This window comes from Cervus elaphus, chromosome 12 (genome assembly GCF_910594005.1).
Source record: "Cervus elaphus chromosome 12, mCerEla1.1, whole genome shotgun sequence".
In the NCBI taxonomy this organism is placed as follows: domain Eukaryota; kingdom Metazoa; phylum Chordata; class Mammalia; order Artiodactyla; family Cervidae; genus Cervus; species Cervus elaphus.
The window spans coordinates 65,133,618-65,155,428 of NC_057826.1; the positions used below are offsets into that span (position 1 = coordinate 65,133,618).

At 41.0% G+C, this 21,811-nt stretch overlaps 1 protein-coding gene across 2 annotated transcripts in view; it reads left to right on the forward strand.

Moving 5' to 3' along the window:
* GPR176 (G protein-coupled receptor 176) overlaps nucleotides 1–21,811 on the forward strand; it is a 114,047-nt gene continuing 92,236 nt past the window's right edge. Inside the window, exon 1 of one of the 2 annotated variants that reach the window (XM_043919241.1) lies at nucleotides 1–855. In XM_043919241.1, coding sequence (XP_043775176.1) covers nucleotides 746–855 — 110 coding nt within the window. In that variant the 5' untranslated portion in view covers nucleotides 1–745. Of the gene's footprint in view, nucleotides 1,075–21,811 lie in introns of both variants that reach the window. The other variant, XM_043919240.1, reaches the window with a different exon arrangement.

Genomic DNA, 21,811 nt, shown 5'->3' on the forward strand with positions numbered 1-21,811 from the left:
GGTGCCATCGCAGACGGTGGCTCTTCACTCCTCCTAGGGATGTCTTCTCGTGTCCCCGCAAAGTCTGAAGGCTCTCTCGCTGCAGCTGAGAGCCGGAGCGGGTCCAGGAAACGGGGCACTGGGCCGCGCAGAAGCAAAGGGGCTGCAGAACAAGATCCTTGCAGCCCGCGCCGAGGCGGGAGGTCCGAGCGCTCAGCGAGGGGCTGGGCAGGAGACCTCGCGGGCATTCTGAGGGACAGCCGGGCCGGGCGTTGAGGGCGAGGCTGTTGGGGAGGTTCAGAGCTTTCCACCCCGACCATGAGCGCTGTGAGGGGCTCCAGGGTCCCCTCGGGACGCCAAGCATTTGACTTGGCCATTTTCCGGGTTTCCCATGGCCATCTAGCCTCGAAGCCAGCAGGACTGAAAAAGGGCTTCAGCCAAATGTTTTCTTCCCTCTGAGGAGAGGGCCTGAGTCTGTCAGTCTGAGGAGACTCGAGAGGGCTGTCCTGGCCTTCGGTGGTAGGAGCTGAGGTTGAAGAGGGCGGCGGGAGCAAAGAGCGCCCTCCTTGACTATCAGAAACCTCCTGTGTTTCCCTCTCTGCTAAGTGGGCTTGGCCGAGCTGACCACCCAGGAGGGACGGACAACGCTCGGCGGGCTCTGACCGTGCCGCCTTCATGTGGCTGCTGACGGGGACCCGGGAGGGAGCGGGCATGGGGCGAAGCCTCGCCCTCTCAGCTCCCCGCCTCCTAGGAGCCGGGGCTGGCGATGTGGAGACCTGAGGGGATCCGCGGCTGCCCGGGGTTCTCCAGGACTCCACCAGGCACCCGCGCGTTCCTCCGCGCCCGGGGCTGGAGAAGGTGGCGCCGGGGTCCGAGGCGAGCGCACGGGCGGGCGACGATTGAGCGGGAGCCCCAGCCTCGCCATGGGGCATAACGGTAGCTGGATTTCCCGAAATGCCAGCGAGCCGCGCAACGTGTCCAGCGCCGAGGCGGCGGGCGCCAACCGCAGCGCGCTCGGGGAGTTTGGCGAGGCGCAGCTGTACCGCCAGTTCACCACCACCGTGCAGGTCGTCATCTTCATAGGCTCGCTGCTCGGTAAGCCGGCCGCCGGGGTACCTCCCAGGTGGGCTTCCCCGAGAGCTCAGGCTCGGAGAGCCGGGATCGGGGGTCGCTGGCGCCTCCTTGGGTTTCGGGATGCCTGGAAAAAGTGCAGATAGTTGAAGGAGGTTTAAGAATGCCAGGGTGACTGAAGGGAAGTTAAGCAGGGATGGTCGACCGCAGCGCCCAAGCTGGAAACAGAAGAGTTCCGGTAGGGTTTGGTCCCGAGTGGAGGTCAACCTGGAGCCTTCTGGAGAGGCGGCTCTTTGCGGACCGCTTTGGGATGGGCACGGGGTTGTGCCCATCATACTTAACATCCTGGGTACCATGGCGGGGCGCTGGCCCCGACCTTTTGTTTACAAATACAGAGCCACAAAGCTTCAGTTTTGTTGCCGATGACTGATGTGTTTTGCGCTCCTATCTATTCTTTGTATACATTTCTGGTTTTTTCCCCAAGAACCTTATTTTCCGCGCTTTTTAAAAAATGGCTTGCTTCTTCGGAACACCGACCTCCGAGTAAACAACCTTGTGGAGTTAAGCTCTGTGTTGCCTTAAGATATTTTTAAACCCCGAAACGAAATAAATCCCAATACACTTTTCTCCCCAGGTTTTTTTTTTTTGTTTTTAAAGTACAGGATAAAGGTAGGAGAAAAAACACAAAACACTACACACAACAAATTTAGGAATACTTGTTGGGGGACGAAAAGACCAACGAAATGAAATGAGTGGTTAGTAAAAATGTTAGTGCACTAATGTGAGAATTACCTGAACTTCTGGTAGCTACTCTTTAAATGATAAATGATACAATGAATATTCATTTTTGTTGAGATTTGTTGCATGTTGCATATTACTTGTAAATATGTGGCTTCCTTTCAAATATAAATTCTCTGATAATGACACTTATAAGGTTGTGAAAAGATTGTTTATAATTATGTGTGATATTATGGCCAAGAGCAGTCTTAAAGTTTCAAAGTAGGAATAGATTACTTTTTTGTAGACACTTGTGAATTTCCATGGAAACCAAGATAATTGACATCAAAAAGACCATGAAACATCAACTATACCCTAATTTAAAAGAAAAAGAAAGAATAACACACTGTAGTAAATAAAAAAAGACTATGAAAGAATTGTTTTTAATTTCCTTATGTAACTTCTCTAATTGTCATCATCCTGTCCCATTCTGGCATATTTATCTTTCACTTTTTGTCATGAGGACATTTTCAGGAGCTGACACTAATGGGCTATATGTAGATTTATGTGTGTATGTTATGTGTTTTTATGAGTGGAATATATATGCACAATAACAAAGCAAAAGCTTGTGTCCCAAATATTTTCAATATTCACTTAACAAACAGTAAACACTGAACACCACCTGGGTATCAGGCACAATGCACTAGAGATTTTTGAGAGTTAAATTCTAGTATTGCCACATTTACTTAAAGAGTAGATTATTATTGGGGAGGCAGTAGAGGTGGCTGCATTTTTATTTCTGCATTTATTCTGCATATATCTGCATATACATATATATGAGAGAGAGAAGGAGAGAATGTTTTGTTTTTTTCATTGGTAACTTTAACCCTGAAGAAAGATGGTACCTAGAGAAATTTTCTCATAGGTTGAATCTAAAAACTTTAGTACTATTGAAATAGAAAACAGAGCATGTACATAAAGGACAGAACAAACAATACACAGTTAACTAATGCTTTGCTTCCCATGTACTTTCAGTTCTGGTAACTTGCATTGGATTTAGGAATTCCTAGGTAAATATGCCCTTAATTGAACTTTTTCCACACAGCACTTTAATTGCCACGCAAAAACTGCTTTTATGGATATCTTAAAAGAGAAGACTGATTTTGCTCCTGATCTTTGGTTATACTTGACTTGACCTAGTCAGGATTCCCCCTTACACATGACTTAAGCCATTCTAAGAAAGAATTCCATTTGCTCCTTTTCATTTTTTCTAAGAAGTATAAATATGGTTAAATTTCTAGAAATTAAAAGTCAGAGAACTTGTGCAAACATGAAAGGCAGTTCTGGTTTTCATAAAAGCTTAGCTACATAGCATTGCCCTGTGCACTTGTTACAGGTATTATTGGTTCATTGTTCTCTGAGGATTTGACCCATACAAACATGTCTATGTCATTAAATCCTGGTAAATGCCAGTTGAGGCTCTCAGAGCTTAAGTTCCAGAGCCATGTGTAGTCAGTTGCATGGCAAGTAAACTTGGGAAGCCTGGTTTCGTGAAGCCCCAAAAGAGAGAAAAATTATCCCAGAAGAATCTAGGATAAAAAGTAAACAGAAGAGTGAATAGTATCTGGAGTAGCATATGACACTGATTTAATCTGCTTGTTTCCCCTGTCTCTAAACATGGGAGAATGAATTTTTCCCTTTAAGTAAATTCAAATATACTTCCCATATTGTCAACATTGATTTTCGTTGGGATTTCCAGAAACCTGCTATATATGAAAATTTCTTTGTACTGTTGACATCTTATAGCTTCTTTTGAAAACTGTTTTAGTGCCTTGTATGAGAAAAAATAACATCAAGGAATAGCTATAATATTTCAACACAAGGGAACATTATTTGCTGTGTTGAAAATGAACTCGAGAATTGCATATATTATTCTTCAAATAATGCCTTTTGAAGGTTTGTGTGAGTTAGTGTCTCTCACCTTTTTTGTGCAACATCTTGGGATATACAGGTAGATGTTGAAAGAGAGTCAAATAGTTCAGATTGCCCTTTGATAAATATATAGCATTAGTAGTGAGCAATGTGAAATCAAAGACTAAAAAAGAATTGAAACCATCGTTTCCAGTAAATGTGTTGGATCTAACTCCTCAGAGTTGAACTTTTTCTTTTCCCTTATTCTCTTTGGATTCACAATCCAAGGACCTGGAGAGTGGGACCCATTCTGGTGCTTTGACTTGAAAAAGGTCAGTGGCTGTGACCTAGTGTATTACCTCTCAGCTGCTTCTGGACAGATTGTCTCTTACCTGTTATTATCATCATTGGAGGCATTTCGATTTTTATAAGTGAAATTTCTCTTATTTAAAGAAAATTAGCACTGTAGACAATAGCCAACAAGTGTGTATCCTACCCTGAAATTTATTTTAAAATAGAGAAATCAGCCTGCCGTCCTCTTGCCAAACCACCATATGTACAGTTCTTAATTTTAACCTATCTCCGTTTTCCTTAGCAATAGTCTACAGTAAACAGACTATACCTACATGAAGTTGATGACCTCAAATAAAGGTTCAAGTTGTCTGTTGCGTGATTTCTTGAGATGGTCATTGAAGTAATAATTTCAAAGGAAAGAGGGAGGGAAATTATATGTTGAATTGATTTGACAGATATGGAGGAACACTATTTTTGTTCATGATTGTCTAATCACTCAACAAAATTATATTGAGTATCAGCAGTATTCATGGCACTTGTTTGACAGAGAAATATATTTGTGCTTTTGAAACTAGTTGAAATTAACCAGTTAATAGCTGGATAGTTCTTGGAGCTTGTTAGTTAAATTTTTGAGAGAAACAATGTTACTGCTAGTTTGTGTTCATAAGGCATACTTACAAGAATGATTTTTTGTAATTATATACAATATAGTATGTTGGCTGTAATTATAGCCAATAACAATGTAATATCAACAGTCTGTATGCATACATACACACACATATATATATATGGCTTCCCTGGTGACTCAGTGGTAAAGAATTTGCTTGCCAATGCAGGAGATGCAAGAGATGTGGGTTCAATCCCTAGGTCAGGAAGATCTCTTGGAGTAGGAAATGGCAACCTACTCCAGTATTCTTCCCTGGAAAATTCGCTGGACGGAGGAGCCTGGCGATCCACAGTCCATGAGGCCACCAAGAGTCAGACACAACTTAGCATGCACACACACATACACATGATATATATGATAGTAAATATGATTATATTATACTATAATATAATAAATATATTGTTGTTGTTCAGTTGCTCAGTCATGTCCAACTCTTGGCAACTCCATGAACTGCAGCATGCCAGGCTTCCCTGTCCTTCACCATCTCCAGAGCTTGCTTAAACTCATTTCCATTGAGTCGGTGGTGCCATCCAATCATCTTGTTTTTTGTCATCCCCTTCTCTTCCTGCCTTCAATCTTTGCCAGCATCAGGGTCTTTTCTGATGAGTCAGTTTTTTGCATCAGGTGGCCAAAGTATTGGAGCTTCAGCTTCAGCATCAGTCCTTCCAATGAATATTCAGGACTGATTTCCTTTAGGATTGACTGGTTTGATTTCCTTGAAGTCCAAGGGGCTCTCAAGATCTTGTCTTCTCCAACCCCCACAGTTCAAAAGCATCAATCCTTCAGCGCTTAGCCTCCTTTATGGTCCAACTCTCACATCCATACACGACTGCTGGAAAAGCCATAGCTTTGACTAGATGGACCTTTGTTGGCAAAGTAATGTCTCTGCTTTTTAATATGCTGTCTAGGTTGGTCATAACTTTTTTTCCAAGGAGCAAACATATTTTAATTTCATGGTTGCAGTCACTGTTTGAAGTGGTTTTGAAGCCCAAAAAAATAAAGTTTATCACTGTTTTCGTTGTTTCCCCATCTATTTGTCATGGAGTAATGGGACTGGGTGCCATGGTTATAGTTATTTGAATGTTGATAGTTATTTGAATGTTATTTGAATAGTTATTTGAATGGTAAGCCAACTTTTTCACTCTCTTCTTTCACTTTCATCAAGAGGCTCTTTAGTTACTCTTCATTTTCTGCTATTAAGGTGGTATCACCTGCATATCTGAGGTTATTGATATTTCTCCCAGCAGTCTTGATTCCAGTCTGAGCTTCATCCAGCCCGGCATTTCTCATGATGTACTCAGCATGTAAGTTAAATAGGCAGGGTGACAATATACATCCTTGATGTACGCCTTTCGTGATTTGGAACCAGTCCGTTATTCCATGTCTGGTTCTAATTGTTGCTTCTTGACCTGCATACAGATTTCTCAGGAGGCAGGTAAAGTGGTCTGGAATTCCTATCTCTTTAAGAATTTTCCAGAGTTTGTTGTGGTCCATGCTGTCAAAGTCTTTGGCATAGTCAATAAAGCAGAAGTAGATATTTTTCTGGACCTCTCTTGCTTTTTTGATGATCCAGTGGATGTTGGCAATTTGATCTCTGGTCCTTCTGCTTTTTCTGAATCCATCTTGAACATCTGGAAGTTCTTGGTTCACGTACTATTGAAGCCTTGCTTGGAAAATTTTAATCATTACTTTGCTAGTACGTGAAATGAGCTCAATTGCCCGGTAGTTTGAACATTCTTTGCCATTGCCTTTCTTTGGGATTGGAATGAAAACTGACCTTTTCCAGTCCTGTGACCACTGCTGAGTTTTCCAGATTTGCTAGCGCATTGAGTGCAGCACTTTCACAGCATCATCTTTTAGGATTTGAAATAGCTCAACTGGAATTCCATCACTTCCACTGGCTTTGTTTGTAGTGAGGCTTCCTAAAGCCCACTTGACTTCCCACTCCAAGATGCCTGACTCTAGGTGAGTGACCACACCATTGTGGTTATCTGAGTCAGTAAGATCTTTTCTGTATAGTTCTGCATATTCTTGCCACCTCTTCTTAATGTCTTCTGCTTCTGTTAGGTCCATACCATTTCTGTCCTTTATTCTGCCCATCTTTGCATAAAATGTTCTTTTCATGGTATAAATATATATATCATGATAAATATCTTTACCGTAATTATAGCCAGTAATAATGTGATATCATCAGCCGCCTTATACCTGCTTTTTTCTGTTTTTGGAATGTCTAGAAACCTAGTAGACTACTTCAAGAATAAGGTGTCCTGAATTGACCTAAGGAGTTTGAAGTGGTGAGGTCAATAGTTATCAGCCTGGGTAGATGAACTCCTAATATACTGACTCAAGTTTCCTCATGTTTCCTTTGATTTCTGTATGCTATATGCATTTCACCACCCCATTCTCTTATAATGTTATCTGTAATATGCAGGAAAGCAGTCTGACTTCCATCTGAATGAAATGCTTTTGATAATCCTTTGTTTTTCCTTTCTAGACCTTGAATTTACCAATTCTTATGGAAATTCTACTGTGAAAAACATAAAAAAAACTTTATTAAAATTAAAATTCATGTATTACACATTTCACCCAATTTTAGTATACAGTTCAATGGTTTGGAATTATGCAGCCATCACCACTATTGAGTTTCAGGAAACTTTTTAATACCCCCTCCCCAAAGAAATCACACATCCATAGTAGTTGCTTCTCATTTCCTCTATAAATACTCTGAGCCCTAGCTATCCACTGTACTGCACAGCCATTCCTATCTATTTCCTTCCCCTTTCATCTCTGTATTCTCTGAGACACAACAGTATTGAAATTAGGCCAGTTAATAATCCTGCACTGGCCTCTAAGTGTTCAAGTGAAAGGAAGAATTGCATGTATCTCACTTTACATCAAAAGCTACAATGATTAAGGTTAGTGAGGAAGGCATGCTGAAAGCTAAAATAGGGTGAAAGTAAGGCTTCTTGTGCTAAACAGTTAGCCAAGTTGTAAATGCAAAAAAAAATTTTTGAAGGAAATTAAAAATGCTACTCCAGTGAATACATAAATAGTAAGAAAGTGAAACAGCCTTATTGCTGATATGGAGAAAGTTCAGTGATTTGGGTAGAAGATCAAACCAGCCACAACATTCTCTTAAGCCAAAGCCTAATCCAGAGCAAAGCCCTAACTTTATTCAATTTTGTAAAGGCTGAGAGAGGTAAGGTAGCTTCAGAGGAAAAGTTTGAAGTTAGCAGAGGTTGATTCATGAGGTTTAAGGAAAGAAGCCATCTCCGTAACATAAAAGTGCAAGGTGCACCAACAAGTGCTGATATAGAAACTGCAGTGAGTTATCCAGAAGATCTAGCTAAGATAATCAGTAAAAGTGGCTACGTTTGTAGACAAAATAACTTTGTATTGGAAGAAGATGCCATCTAGGACTTTCATAACTAGAAATAAGTCAGTGCTGGGCTTCAAGCTTCAAACAGGCTGACTCTTATTAGGGTTTAATGCAGCTGGTGACTTGAAGTTGAAGCTGATACTCATCATTCTGAAAATCCTAGAGCCCTTAAGAATTATTCCAGATCTACTCTGCCTGTGCTCTGTAAATGGAACCCAAAGCCTGAATCACTGCACATCTACTTACATGGTTTACTGAATATTTTAAGCTTACTGTTGAGACCTACTGCTCAGAGGAAAAGATTCCTTTTAAAATATTACTGCTCATTGACAATGAGCTCTTGGGCACCTAGTCACTCAAGACCTCTGATGAAGATGTGCAATGAGATTCACGTTGTTTTCATGCTTGCTAACGCAATACCCATTCTGCAGCCTGTATATCAAGATGTACTTTATAGACTTTCAGGTCCTATTCTTTAAGAAATATATTTTTTAAGGTTATAGCTGCCAGGATAATGATTCCTTTGATAGATCTGGGTGAAGTAAATTGAAAACCTTCTGGAAAGGATACACCATTCTAGACGCCATTAAGAACACTTGTGATTCATGAGAAGAGGTCAAAATATCAGCAACAACAGAGGTTTAGAAGGAGTTGATTCCAAGCCTCATGGATGACTTTGAAGAGTTCAAGACTTCAGTGGCAGAAGTAATTGCAGATGTGGTAGAAACAGCTAGAGAGCTAAGAATTAGAAATGGAGCCTGAAGACGTGACTAAATTGCTGCAATCTTATGATAAAACTTGAACAGATGAGAACTTACATCTTATGAATGAGCAGGGAAAGTAGTTTTCTTGAGATGAAATCTCCTGGTAAAGATGCTGTGGAGACTGCTGAAATGATAGTAAAGGATTTAGAATATGACATAAATGTAGTTGATAAAGCAGTGACAGGGTTTGAAAGGATTGACTACAACTTCAAAAGAAGTTCTACAGTGGGTAAAATCCTATCAAACCATATTGCATGCTACAGAGAAGTCATTCGTGAAAGGAGAAGTCAATCAAGGAGGCAAACTTCATTGTCTTATTTTTAGAAATTGCCAAAGCCACCTCAGCCTTAAGCAGCAACCACCCTGATCAGTCAGCAGCCATCAGCATGGAGGCAAGATCCCTCATCAGCAAAAATATTATGGCTTGTTGAAGGTTCAGATAATCATTAGCATTTTTTTAGCAATACAGTTTTTTTTTTTTTGGTGTATCTGAATATCTATTAAATAGACTTTCTCTTGTAGACACTTTATTTTATAAATAGCAGTATATATAATTAGTAGTATTAAAGTAGTGTGACCTATGAAGTTTGTAGACATTTTTAAAAAGAGTTTGGAGTAAATTATATAGATTAAAAAATTTGAAATATAGCAATAAAGTATTTTTTAATTGAGGTATATACATTGTGTTTTTAGACATGCTATTGCACATTTAATAGACTTACAGTATAGTATAAACATAACTTTCATATCCACTAGAAAACTAAAAAATTCATGTGACTCGCTTTATTGCAGTGTTCCCTTGTTTGCATTGGTCTAGAACTGAACCTACAGTATTTTGGGGGTATGCCTGCATATGTTGAGAGTTAAAGTATAGTAGGGCTTCCTAGGTGGTGCTAATTGTAAAAGAACCCACCTGCCAATGCAGGAGACATAAGAGACGTGGGTTTGATCCCTGGGTTTGGAAGATCCCCTGGAGAAGGGCATGACAACCCACACCAGTATTCTTGCCTGGAAAATCCCATGGACGGAGGAGACTGGCAGGCCACAGTTCATAGGGTTGCAGAGTCGGACACGGCTTAAGTGACTTAGCACAGCAGAGGACAGAACGTTTTAATGCTGGTAGACAAAGCAACTGACTAATTTATTGTCTGAAATTTTCACCTTTAATTATTATTATTTTTGATCCCCGAGTCTCAACTCCAAATATTCATGGTTCTGCAAGAAATATCCTTTTACTTTATCGGAATTTTGTAGAAAGGGAGGAAATTTGTCTCAAAATGAGAACAAACAGATAGGGCTTTGCTTTTCTCTGGGGTGTCCAAGTCTCTGAAATTATCTCTTCCATCGAGTTTGCTCAAGGGTTTCTCTACATGTAATTATTCTGAATAAGTCATTTAGATTGGTTGTGACTGGAAGCTGTTGTGAAAACTGTTTTATTGTCAAGGAACTTCCAGATTGGCTGGGTGGGAAATCTTTGTTAGCAATAAAATCTGAGAGGAGTTTTTGACTAGGCTGTAAGACATGAGTAACTCTAGGTGAAATCTAAGAAGTAAGTATTTACCCTAGGCAAAACTGAAAAGTAAGAAAACTGTCTTTGAAAAATCAACACCCATTTTCAGAGTTTTTATGTTCTCATATTCACTCCATCTCTTTCAGACACCTCTTGTTTTCTTCTTGTCCTTTTGGATGCCCAGTGACCTTGTTCTGAATTGCTTACTTGTCTTCCTTCTTTCAAACTTAAAGGGAACTGAATTCCATTCCCTCATGGTGGCGTGCTAAATAAATAAACCATTTCAGACGTCGATGTTTGCAGATATTATTACATTAATACATTGACCTTAAGAGTACTTTTTAAAAAATTCACTGTCTTAAGCAAAAAGGGTGACTACATTGAGCATTTCATATATTGACAGGAGTTGAGAAGAAATGGATGGAGTGGATCTTTTTGGAACTTCTAGTGACATCATCATGTAGGCAAGACTGTGGTTGCATGTAGGGCATTTAGAAAAGTTGAGGGTATAAGCGCACACCTGGCATGTAGAGGAGCGGGAGGGTATCAGTTTGTACTAGTGTCTTGCTCTCTTTTTCATGGTTTTATTTCCCTCTTGTATAATTTCAGAGGTATTGTGTCAGATTGTTATCTTGGGATGTTTATTGTGTCTGCTGATTGTTTCTTGTGGTGGATCGTTTCCTTGAATGCTTGTAAGTTTTTAATTGTGAGTCCATCTCCTTTTTCTGAAGGATTCTGTGAGGTCTGGGCTGTACAAGTGACCTTCAGTTTCACATTTGTTTCTGCCAGGTGTCATAGGGCCATCACTAGCCCAAGACCTCAACTGCAGGAAAAGGTTCATTTCTTTGTCATCTCTTTGAGTTAGAGGATGCAGGTTTTTACCCTCTCTTTCACTGAGGTGGCCACTCTTGGAGGATTCTGGCTTCATGCAGGGATTTCATTCCAACTATCTGCTTCAAGGAGTGTCCAGCCTCATTCAGTTTGTGTGTAGCTGTAGAAACCCAAAGTTAACTGTTAGAGCCCATTTCCTGATCTGAAAATTGCCTCTAAAGGCAAGCTCTTTGGTCTCTGTTTTAGGCAATGGGGGATTTCCCTTTTATTTCTTATGAGGTTTGCAATGAATTTAAAGATCTCTTTTGTTTTATCCAACACTTTAGGTGTTTGTAGCAGTGTTCTAAGTTCTGCCATGGAGCCAGAATTGGAAGTTGGAGAATTGTTGTATTGTTCAGTCACTCAAGTCATGTCTGACTCTTTGTGAACCCATGGACTGCAGCACGCCAGGCTTCCCTGTCCTTCACCATCTCCAGAGCTTGCTCAAACTTGTATCCATTGAGTCAGTGATGCCATCCAACTATCTCATCCTCTGTTGTCCCCTTTTCTTCCTGCCTCCAATCTTTCCCAGCATCACAGTCTTTTCCAATGAGTCAACTCTTCAGATCAGGTGGCCAAAATATTGGAGCTTCAGCCTCAGCATCAGTCCCTCCAATGAATGTTCAGGATTAATTTCTTTTCGGATTGACTGGTTTGATCTTACAGTCAAAGGGACTCTCAAAAGTCTTCTCCAACACCATAGTTCGAAAGCATCAATTCTTCAGCGGTCAGCGTTCTTTATGGTCTAACTCTTACATCCATACATGACTGCTGAAAAAACCATAGAGACCTTTGTTGGCAAAGTAATGTCTCGACTTTTTAATATGCTGTCTACATTTGTCATAGAGCTTTTCTTCCAAGGAGCAAGTGTCTTAGTTGGAGAATAAGCAAAACATATTAAAATAGAAGCTGGAATGATTGCTAGATTTGATTTTAGGAGATATGCTACCTTAAAATGGGGTGATGGCATTAGCTCAGAATAGGGAAAATAAAGTGGATGAAGAAAGAGAGCTTAAGAAGGTTGAGGAATCTAATCTAAAGAACATTAAGAGTACATATGTTGTGTGTTTAGTTGCTAAGTCATGTCTGGCTCTTCTGTGACCCCATGGACTATAGTCACCAAGCTCTTCTGTGCGATACTAGTTATAGTATAGTGCTATACCTAGTATAGCTTCCCTGGTTGCTCAGTCAGTAAAGAAACTGCAGTGCAGGAGACTGGGGTTCAGTCCCTGGGTCAGGAAGATCCTCTGGAGAAGGAAATGGCAACCCACTCCAGTATTCTTGCCTGGAGAACCCCTTGGACAGAGGAGCCTGGCGGGTTACAGTCCATGGGGTCACAAAAGTTGGACGTGGCTTAGTGACTAAACCACCACCACCAGTGCTATACCTATTGTATAACTGACTATCTCCTAGCCAACTCCTTTTCCTAGACTTAGGTCAATTAATATATTACAGGACTTAATTATGCGATCTTGATTTGTGTTAGTTTAATTCTCCTAAAATTCTACCATGAAGCTAGGGTATTATAAAGCATTACTGACAAAAGGAAAATAAGTGTAAATAAAGCTTGCTTTAACACACTGTAAGGCACGGCCAAAATTCAGTAAGCCAAAAGTGTAGCCCTGAACCCTGTCAATTAACATCTCCTTCCCCACAGTATGTACACACACTCACAGTCACACACACACACACACACACACACACACACACACACACACACACACACACACACACACAAAGATTTCTTTCAGGAGGCCTCTAGGAACAAAAACACTCAGGAATTTTGTTGTTTTCTTTTGCTTTTGCATTTACAAGCAATTTCCAGGGAAATGCATTCAAATGGGCTCAAGCAATATTTCGATTGGTGACCACACTTGATTCTGAAGAATGTTGGGAAACTTCTTTTTTGGCCTGCCCTGCATACTTGCTTCACCAAATCTGAGATACTCTGAAAAACTTCTAGTTTAATCGTAACCACTGATGTCTAGGCACCTTCCCATTTAAAATAAATTTCTAACAATGGTTTAACATCAATTTTAGAATTCAGTTTGTTTTTTTTTAATTACTATTTTTTCTGATGAAAGTTGCTCCTGAGGAGCAAAATTACAGTGATAGAGGCAAAGCATGAAACGTATATACACTTTCTGTTTCTGGCTGCCTCATTTTTTTTGTCTTTTGAGAAGCTTTAAAAATACAGAAAAATATTAACAAATTACAAGCCCACTATTCAGAAAAAAACAAATGGTAACATTTTGTCATACTTGTTTTCTGTACATTAAAATGTTACAGATAACAGGAATCTCCCCTTGTGCCTCTTCCTAACCCACTACCCCCTCTTCCCCTTCTCTTCAGTGCTGATGGCTACATTGAATCAGGTGTCCAGAATAATCTTCCTCCCTGTCTGTGTCCTGGTGTTGCTGCTTGATGCTGGCCTGTAATCATGTTTTGTCAGTTGATGCTTAGTCGATACCTATTACATGGATAGTTGACTCCATGTGCAATGTTAATTGCCATAGGATGGTCACATTATCTAGGAAGACAATATACATGGGCAGTTTAGGAACTTCCCAAAGGGTCTTCAAAAGACAAGCAGAGTTTAGTTAATGGGAGATGGATGCTACCCATACAATGTAGGTGCCCTTGACTCACCTGCCATATGGTAGCTGCCAATCAAGAATACTGCCTTAGCCTTACCTGTACACTGGATTTTGTAGTTTACAACAATACCACATTATTCAAATCATAATATGAATTATGAAACATTGTAGGGACAATTTTCTGTTTTCATTTTCTCAGCTCATCCCATCCCTCTAACAGTACTGCTCTCCCTTAACAACACATGAGCATCCACTGGTGAACTTCCCTTCCAGTATTTATGAGGGCTTTTAACTGCAAATAACAGAGCTTATTGTCAAAAGAAGACACAGCTATAAAAGCATTCTAGAAAGAAAAACATTTTATTTACAAAGGTGGATTGCAAGGGAGTTCAGGTTTTTGAAGGACTGGCTTCCCAAATGAAATACACAACAAATAGTTATTTTTTAAAAAGCAACCACAAGATTGGGCTTCCCTGGTGGCTCAGTGGTGAAGAATCTACCCGCCAATGCAGGAGATGCAGGTTCGATCCCTGAGTCGGGGAGGTACCATGGAGAAGGAAATGGCAACCCACTCCAATATTCTTGCCTGGGAAATCCCATGGAGAGAGGAGCCTGGTAAGGTACAGTCCATGGGATTGCAGGAGAGTCAGACACGACTTAGCGACTAAACAACAAACACGGGATTACCATGTTTACAGTTACTCTGCTCACTGTGGGGAGAAAGGCAGTTATCTCACATGAGTGTTGTAACCTCAGAGATTGTGTCATATCTTCAGATATGTCATATGTGTGTCATGTCTTCCTGGGATCCTATTTCCCTGTCTTCAGTGATTAGTCCAGGAATGGGTCATGGGTCTACGGTTGGTCAATGCCGTTGGGGTAGAGAACCCCTCTTTTCCAAAGGGACTGCTGAGCAAAGATAAAGGAAGCTGATCCATAGAGAATGAGGGTAGAGTTGAGGGTGAAAGTAAAAGAGGTGACTGTAAAAGTCAATAAAGTTGCAAAACAATTAAGTTGTCTTTATTCAGTCGGTAATTTACAGGAAAGAGTCACAATTTCAATTGTTTCGGGGACCAGAGCTGGACAGTGTGATCCTGTATCTTTTTATTGTCTTTAGTTTGGGGGGCGTGGTGGGACTCAGAGAACAGACATATGTTTGTTTACTCCTGACCAGGTGATATAATATGCACATTTTGGCATAATGCAACAGCGCAAGGTGTGTGTTTTCCTTCTACATCAAACTAGCATGCTGATAATGAGGAAAGAAATTTCCTTCAGGATATTAAGTTGCTTATAAAATGTATGGGATTCAGGGAACCAAACCTGAATGCTACAGGGCTGAGACCTTGTCAGGAAATATGCACAGCGTACCACTAGTTCTAGCAGAAAGGAAGCTGTTGTGGTGTACCACCAGTGATGTAGAGGTTAGAATCTAGAACCCTGCGACATACCTGGCTGTGAAGGACTAAAGGCATCTGTCATTCTTCTGTACTTACGAGAAAATCTGATGACTGCACCAGCCACCACCTCATGTTAATAATCATGTCTGCTTTTCTTGGGAACATCTGCTGGCCAGAACTTGGATATAAGCCTGTGCTGTAACTGCAAGTCTGTCTGAAAAAGTAGTATTTTTAGCTTTCCAGCCTTTGTTGCAGAGAGTAGCAGATGGTTGGAAGATTATGGAATGAATATTTAGTGAACCAAACAGTAGTATCTACCACTTTCTACTTTGTGCGGTTCCTTACATGATAGCCTTTCACAGTACTCTGCTTGACTCCATGCGATCTGGGAGATAGTGGAGGGCACATGACCCAGGCCTTGCTGGTCCCGGGATCCTATTTCCCTGTCTTCAATGATTAGTCCAGGAATGGGTCATGGGATCTAAGCTTGGTCAATGCCATTGTTGTAGAGAACCCCTCTTTTCCAAAGGGACTGCTGAGCAGAGATAAAGCAAGCTGATCAGTAGAGAAAGAGGGTAGAGGTAAGGGTGAAAGGAAGGAGAAGGGTGACATAAAAGATATCCTGGTGATACTGTGCGAGTCCCTGGAGGTTCAGAAATTGTGTTCTCCAACTACATGAGCCCAAAACACCCAGCATCTCCCTTTTTGTATCAACTTCTGTGAGTTGGCTTTTTGTCATGCACGACAGAAACATCCTGCTTGATATGTATAGTATTGCCTTCACCATTCATACCCTGCATTTGTGTAAACAAGTTCGGAGGGGGAGTGACATGCACCTGAGCATATTCTCACAACCAGGTAGGGCCTGATGCCATGAACGTCTGATGCCCAGGAAAGAAGAGCAGCTGAGACCCAGGGCCCTGAGTTGAATAAGAGCCAGAGATGGGCTGGCAGCTGGAGAGATGCTCACATACACTGAGGGTGACTCTAAGTCTAGCAGTGCCAGAGGTCAGGAGTGGAAAATAAGCCCAGGAATGTAAAAGAGGCTGAAAGCTGCCTGTGCGTGTACAGGGGCAGAAGCCCAGAGGTGTTTCTACTGGACCAGAAAATACAGTGACATTGGTTCTGAATCAGCATAGAACTTCTGTTGCTTTTTCTCTCTCAGTTAAACATTGTTTTAAAAAATCAAGTTACTTACACATAAATAGTTGTTAATAGTTAATTAACATAAAAATTTAATTCCTAAAAAAAAAAAAAATTCCTAATATAAAAATTTAGAAGCTAGGAAAAAAAAAAATCTGTGTTAGAAGAGGGAAAATTTGCCGTTGTTAGATGGAGCCTCCCAGGAGATGATGAGCTCACCAGGTTCTGGGTCATAAACTGGCTTCTGCTTCCTGAGTGTTTACAGAGCTTCTGGGGAGGTCAGAGGGCAAGGCTATGGCTGAGTCCCGGGGAACACCACCCTCACCACAGTTAGCTGTGGTGTGTAGTTAGGGTCCTGGACACTTGACAGGTATATAGTTGGGGAAATTAGCTGCTCCATGTTTTCACTTTAAATTTCACCATGGCCAGTGTCCATCTCTGATGACTCTTGAAGCCGATCACTTCTGTAAGGGGTGAAATAAATGTGCTCCATTGATCCAAGCCCAGGGCATGGGTGGGACAGTGGGAGGTTTGTCAGCACAAAGTCCAAGCATTCAAGTGCAGGGAGGAACCCGGGCCAGACCCATGTGGGCATTGTCAAGCTAAACAGATAATACATAAGTTCGTTTTCTAAGTCTGTGAGTCTGTTTCTGTTTTGTAAATTCATTTGTATCATTTTTTAAGACTCTGTATATAAGCTATATCATATATTTGTCTTTCTCTGTCTGACTTACTTCACTTAGTATGATAATTTCCAAGTCCACCCATGTTGCCACAAATGGCATTATTTCATTCTTTTTAATGGTTGAGTAAAAGAAATGCAAAAAACCAAAATGGCTGTCTGAGGAGGCCTTACAAATAGCTACGAAAAGAAGGGAAGTGAAAAGCAAAGGAGAAAAGGAAAGATATACCCAATTGAATGCAGAGTTCCCAAGAATAGCAAGGAGAGATAAGAAAGCCCTCCTCAGCAATCAATGCAAAGAAATAGAGGAAAACAACAGAATGGGAAAGACTAGAGATCTTTTCAAGAAAATTAGAGATACCAAGGGAATATTTCGTGCAAAGATGGGCTCAATGAAGGACAGAAATGGTATGGACCTAACAGAAGCAGAAGATATTAAAAAGAGGTGGCAAGAATACACAGAAGAACTGTACAAAAAAGATCTTCACGACCCAGATCACTCACACTCACCTAGTGCCAGACATCCTGGAATGTGAAGTCAAGTGGGCCTTAGGACGCATCACTAGAAAAACAGCTAGTGGAGAAGATGGAATTTCAGTTGAGCTATTTCAAATCCTGAAAGATGATGCTGTGAAAGTGCTGCCCTCAATATGTCAGCAAATTTGAAAACTCAGCAGTGGCCACAGGACTGGAAAAGGTCATTTTTCATTCCAGTCCCAAAGAAAGGCAATGCCAAAGAATGCTCAAACAACTGCACAATTGCACTCATCTCACATGCTAGTAAAGTAATGCTCAAAATTCTCCAAGCCAGGCTTCAGCAATACGTGAACCTTGAACTTCCAGATATTCAAGCTGGTTTTAGAAAGGCAGAGTAACCAGAGATCAAATTGCCAACATCATTGGGTCATCGAAAAAGCAAGAGAGTTCCAGAAAAACATCTATTTCTGCTTTATTGACTATGCCAAAGCCTTTGACTGTGTGGATCACAACAAACTGTGGAAAATTCTGAAAGAAATGGGAATACCAGACCACCTGACCTGCGTCTTGAGAAACCTGTATGCAGGTCAGGAAGCAACAATTAGAACTGGACATGGAACAACAGACTGATTCCAAATAGGGACAGGAGTACGTCAAGGCTGTATATTGTCACCCTGCTTATTTAACTTATATGCAGAGTACATCATGAGAAATGCTGGGTTAGAGGAAGCACAAGCTGGAATCAAGATTTCTGGGAGAAATATCAATAACCTCAGATATGCAGATGACACCACCCTTATGGCAGAAAGTGAAGAGGAACTAAAGAGCCTCTTGATGAAAGTGAAAGAAGAGAGTGAAAAAGTTGGCTTAAAGCTCAACATTCAGAAAACTAAGATCATAGCATCCAGTCCCATCACTTCATGGCAAATAGATGGGGAAACAGTGGAAACAGTGGCTGACTATTTTTCTGGGCTCCAAAATCACTGCAGATGGCGATTGCAGCCATGAGATTAAAAGACGCTTACTCCTTGGAAGGAAAGTTATGACCAACTTAGCATATTAAAAAGCAGAGACATTACTTTGTCCACAAAGGTCCATCTAGTCAAAGCTATGGTTTTTCCAGTGGTCATGTATGGATGTGAGAGTTGGATTATAAAGAAAGCTGAGGGTGGAAGAATTGATGCTTTTGAACTGTGGTATTGGAGAAGACTCTTGAGAGTCCCTTGGACTGCAAGGAGATCCAACCAGTCCATCCTAAAGGAGATCAGTCCTGGGTGTTCATTGGAAGGACTGATGTTGAAGCTGAAACTCCAGTACTTCGGCCACCTGATTCGAAGAGCTGACTCATTTGAAAAGACCGTGATGCTAGGAGAGATTGAGGGCAGGAGGAGAAGGGGACGACAGAGGATGAGATGGCTGGATGGCATCACCGACTCAATGGACATGGGTTTGGGTGGACTCTGGGAGTTGGTGATGGACAGGGAGGCCTGGTGTGCTGCGGTTCATGGGGTTGCTGAGAGTTGGACACGACTGAGCGACTGAACTGAACTAAATACTCCTTTGCTTATATGTACCACATCTTCTTTATCCATTCATCTGTTGATGGATATTTAGGTTGCTTCTATGTCTTGGCTGTTGTAAATAGAGCTGCAGTGAACATTGGGATGCATGCATCCTTTCAAACTATTTTTTTCTCCAGATATATGCCCAGGACTGGGATGACAGTATCACATGGTAGCTCTGTTTTCAGTTTTTAAAGGAACTCCATCCTGTTCTCCATAGTAGCTGTACCAGTTTACATTCCTGCCAACAGTATAGGAGGGTTTCCTTTTGTCCACACTCTTTCCAGCATTTATTGTTTGTAGATTTTTTTTTGATGGCCATTCTGACAGGTGTGAGGCTATATCACTTTGTAGTTTTGGTTTGCATTTTTCTAATAATCAGTGATGTTGAGTATCTTTTCATAGTTGAGGGGGAAGGATGTGGGAGATATAAATTGGGAATTTGGGATTGACATATACACACTACTGTATTTAAAATATATAACTAACAAGGACCTACTGTATATCACAAGGAACTCCACTCAATATTCTGTAATAAGCTAAATGGGAAAAGAATTTAAAAAAGAATATATACATATATATGTATAGCTGAATCATTTTGCTGAAACTAACACAGCATTGTTAATCAACTAAGCTTCAGTATAAAATAAAAATTTTAAAAAAGACAATACAGAGGCAGAAGGTATGCAACAAATGGCAGAAAGTTGAAAGGAGCAGAGCAGAGATGTCCCACATAAGTTTCTGAACCACCTTTAAATTTAACATTGTCTTTGCTGTTCTCTTTGCTTTGGAATGTTCTTCCCTAGACACATCCTGTGGCTGACTTGTGTTCATCCTTTAAATTGCAGCTCAAATATCCCCTCTCCACTTCTATCACATCATCCTGTTTATTTCCTCTATAGCAGTTACAACCCCTGAAATTGTCTTGTTTGTTCAGCATTCTGTCTCTCTCCACTGGGATGCACTACTACAAGGAGAGAGTTTAATGTACCACTGTGTCCCCAGCATCTGAAACAGTATCTGGTGTATAGTTGATGCTCAGTTAAGTATTTATTGAGTGAGATGTTTGGGGGCAACTAAACACAACAATTAATTAAATAGCCACTATCCTGATTTGCATGAGGCTTAGGAGCTTTCTGACCGTGAATTTTGCCCACAGCCGGGACTCAAATACAGTCATATCCAGTAGCCTGGAGTGGTGCTCATAAAAGCCAGATATCATGAGGGACAGCAGGTACCTTGATAGGAGATCCACAAGGACAGAAGTTATAGCCTGATTTAATTTAGAGGGAGCCTGAGAAGTAAGACAGGCAGCATTTTGAACCTAGCAGCATAATGTGTATGAGGATGTCACTATAGCTTTTACAGGCTTTTGGATCCTAGACAAAATAAAAGTGATTGCTGAAACAGCTTAGGGACAGGATGCTCCCTGTGGGAGGGTGGCTAAGAAGCTGTGTTGCCATCATGGAGCTGCAGGTGGCATTTGACTGTCTATACTGAGACAGGTGGCTCCTAGGTATGTGAAATCAGAGTGGTGCCCTGGAGTTTCTGTCAATTGTTAGGGAACCACTGTCTGTTCATCCAGCTCTGTGGTGGGAATGGGGAGGTGAATAAAATATGAAAAGAAACAATATTTTTACCCTAGCCAAGTATTATAGGTTGTATACCTCTACTCCCCTTGAAAGATATGTAGAAGTCCTGACCCCTAGTACCTTATGTGACAGTAAGGTTATTGTAGATGTAATTACTTTCAGTAAGGTCATGCGGGAGTAGGGTGGGCCTTTAATCCAACATTAAAGGAGGTGTCCTTCTCACAAGGACATGTCCTTATAAGAAGTCTAAGTGAAGTCTAGGTGAAGAACCCAGGGGAACAGAGAAAGAAGTAAAGACAGAGATTGAGTTATGCAACCATAAGCCAAGGAACACCAAAGATTTCTGGCAAGCCCCCAGAAGTTAGGAATAGACAAGGAAGGATTCCCCTACAGGTTTCAGAGGGAACATGGCCCTACCAACACCTTGATATCAGACTTCTAGCTTCCATAACTGTGAGACAATAAATTTCTGTTGGTTTAAGCCTCTCTTTGCCCCTTTGTAACCACATCCACTTTCCTCTTGCTCCTACCCTTTCTTACTCTGCAACCACTAATTTGACCTCAGTTTCTATAATTTTGTCATTTCAAGATGATTATATAAATAGGATAATATTGTGTGGAACCTTTTGGGATTGGTTTCTTCACTCAATATAATTCCCTGAAGATTCATCCTAATTGTGTGTTTCAGTGTTTTGTTCCTTTTAATTTCAATTCCATTTATCTGACTTCTTAAATGAAAGCATGAGAAACTGCAACTTTTCTGGTTATTCTTAAGTCTTAAAACACTCCCAATTTAGTACATAGTGTGTGCCTCTGACGAAAGAGGCAAAACACCAAACTTGATTGAAAATGAAAACTTCTCCCTTTCCCACAACCCCCAGTTCGGGTCTGTTGCCTGGGAGAAGCTTGAAGTTGGGTAAAACTGTCTGGTTGGCTTCCTTCCCTATCTTGAGCTCTGGCCAAGGTTTCTTGACTTTTTGGATTGAAGCCAAAGTTGTGCCTGATAGTATAGGGGTGAAGGGGGGAAATGTAGGAGGGACAGAAAAGATCAGAAAGACTTATCCTGTTGTAATTGGTGTCATGCTTTCTGGACTATCCCTTATCCCTTGATGGTGGTGGTGTCTTCCCATATTCTTGTCTGGTAGCCCACTCTGTCCTCAGCTTCTGTGAATGCTGCTAGACCTCCAGCTTCTTTC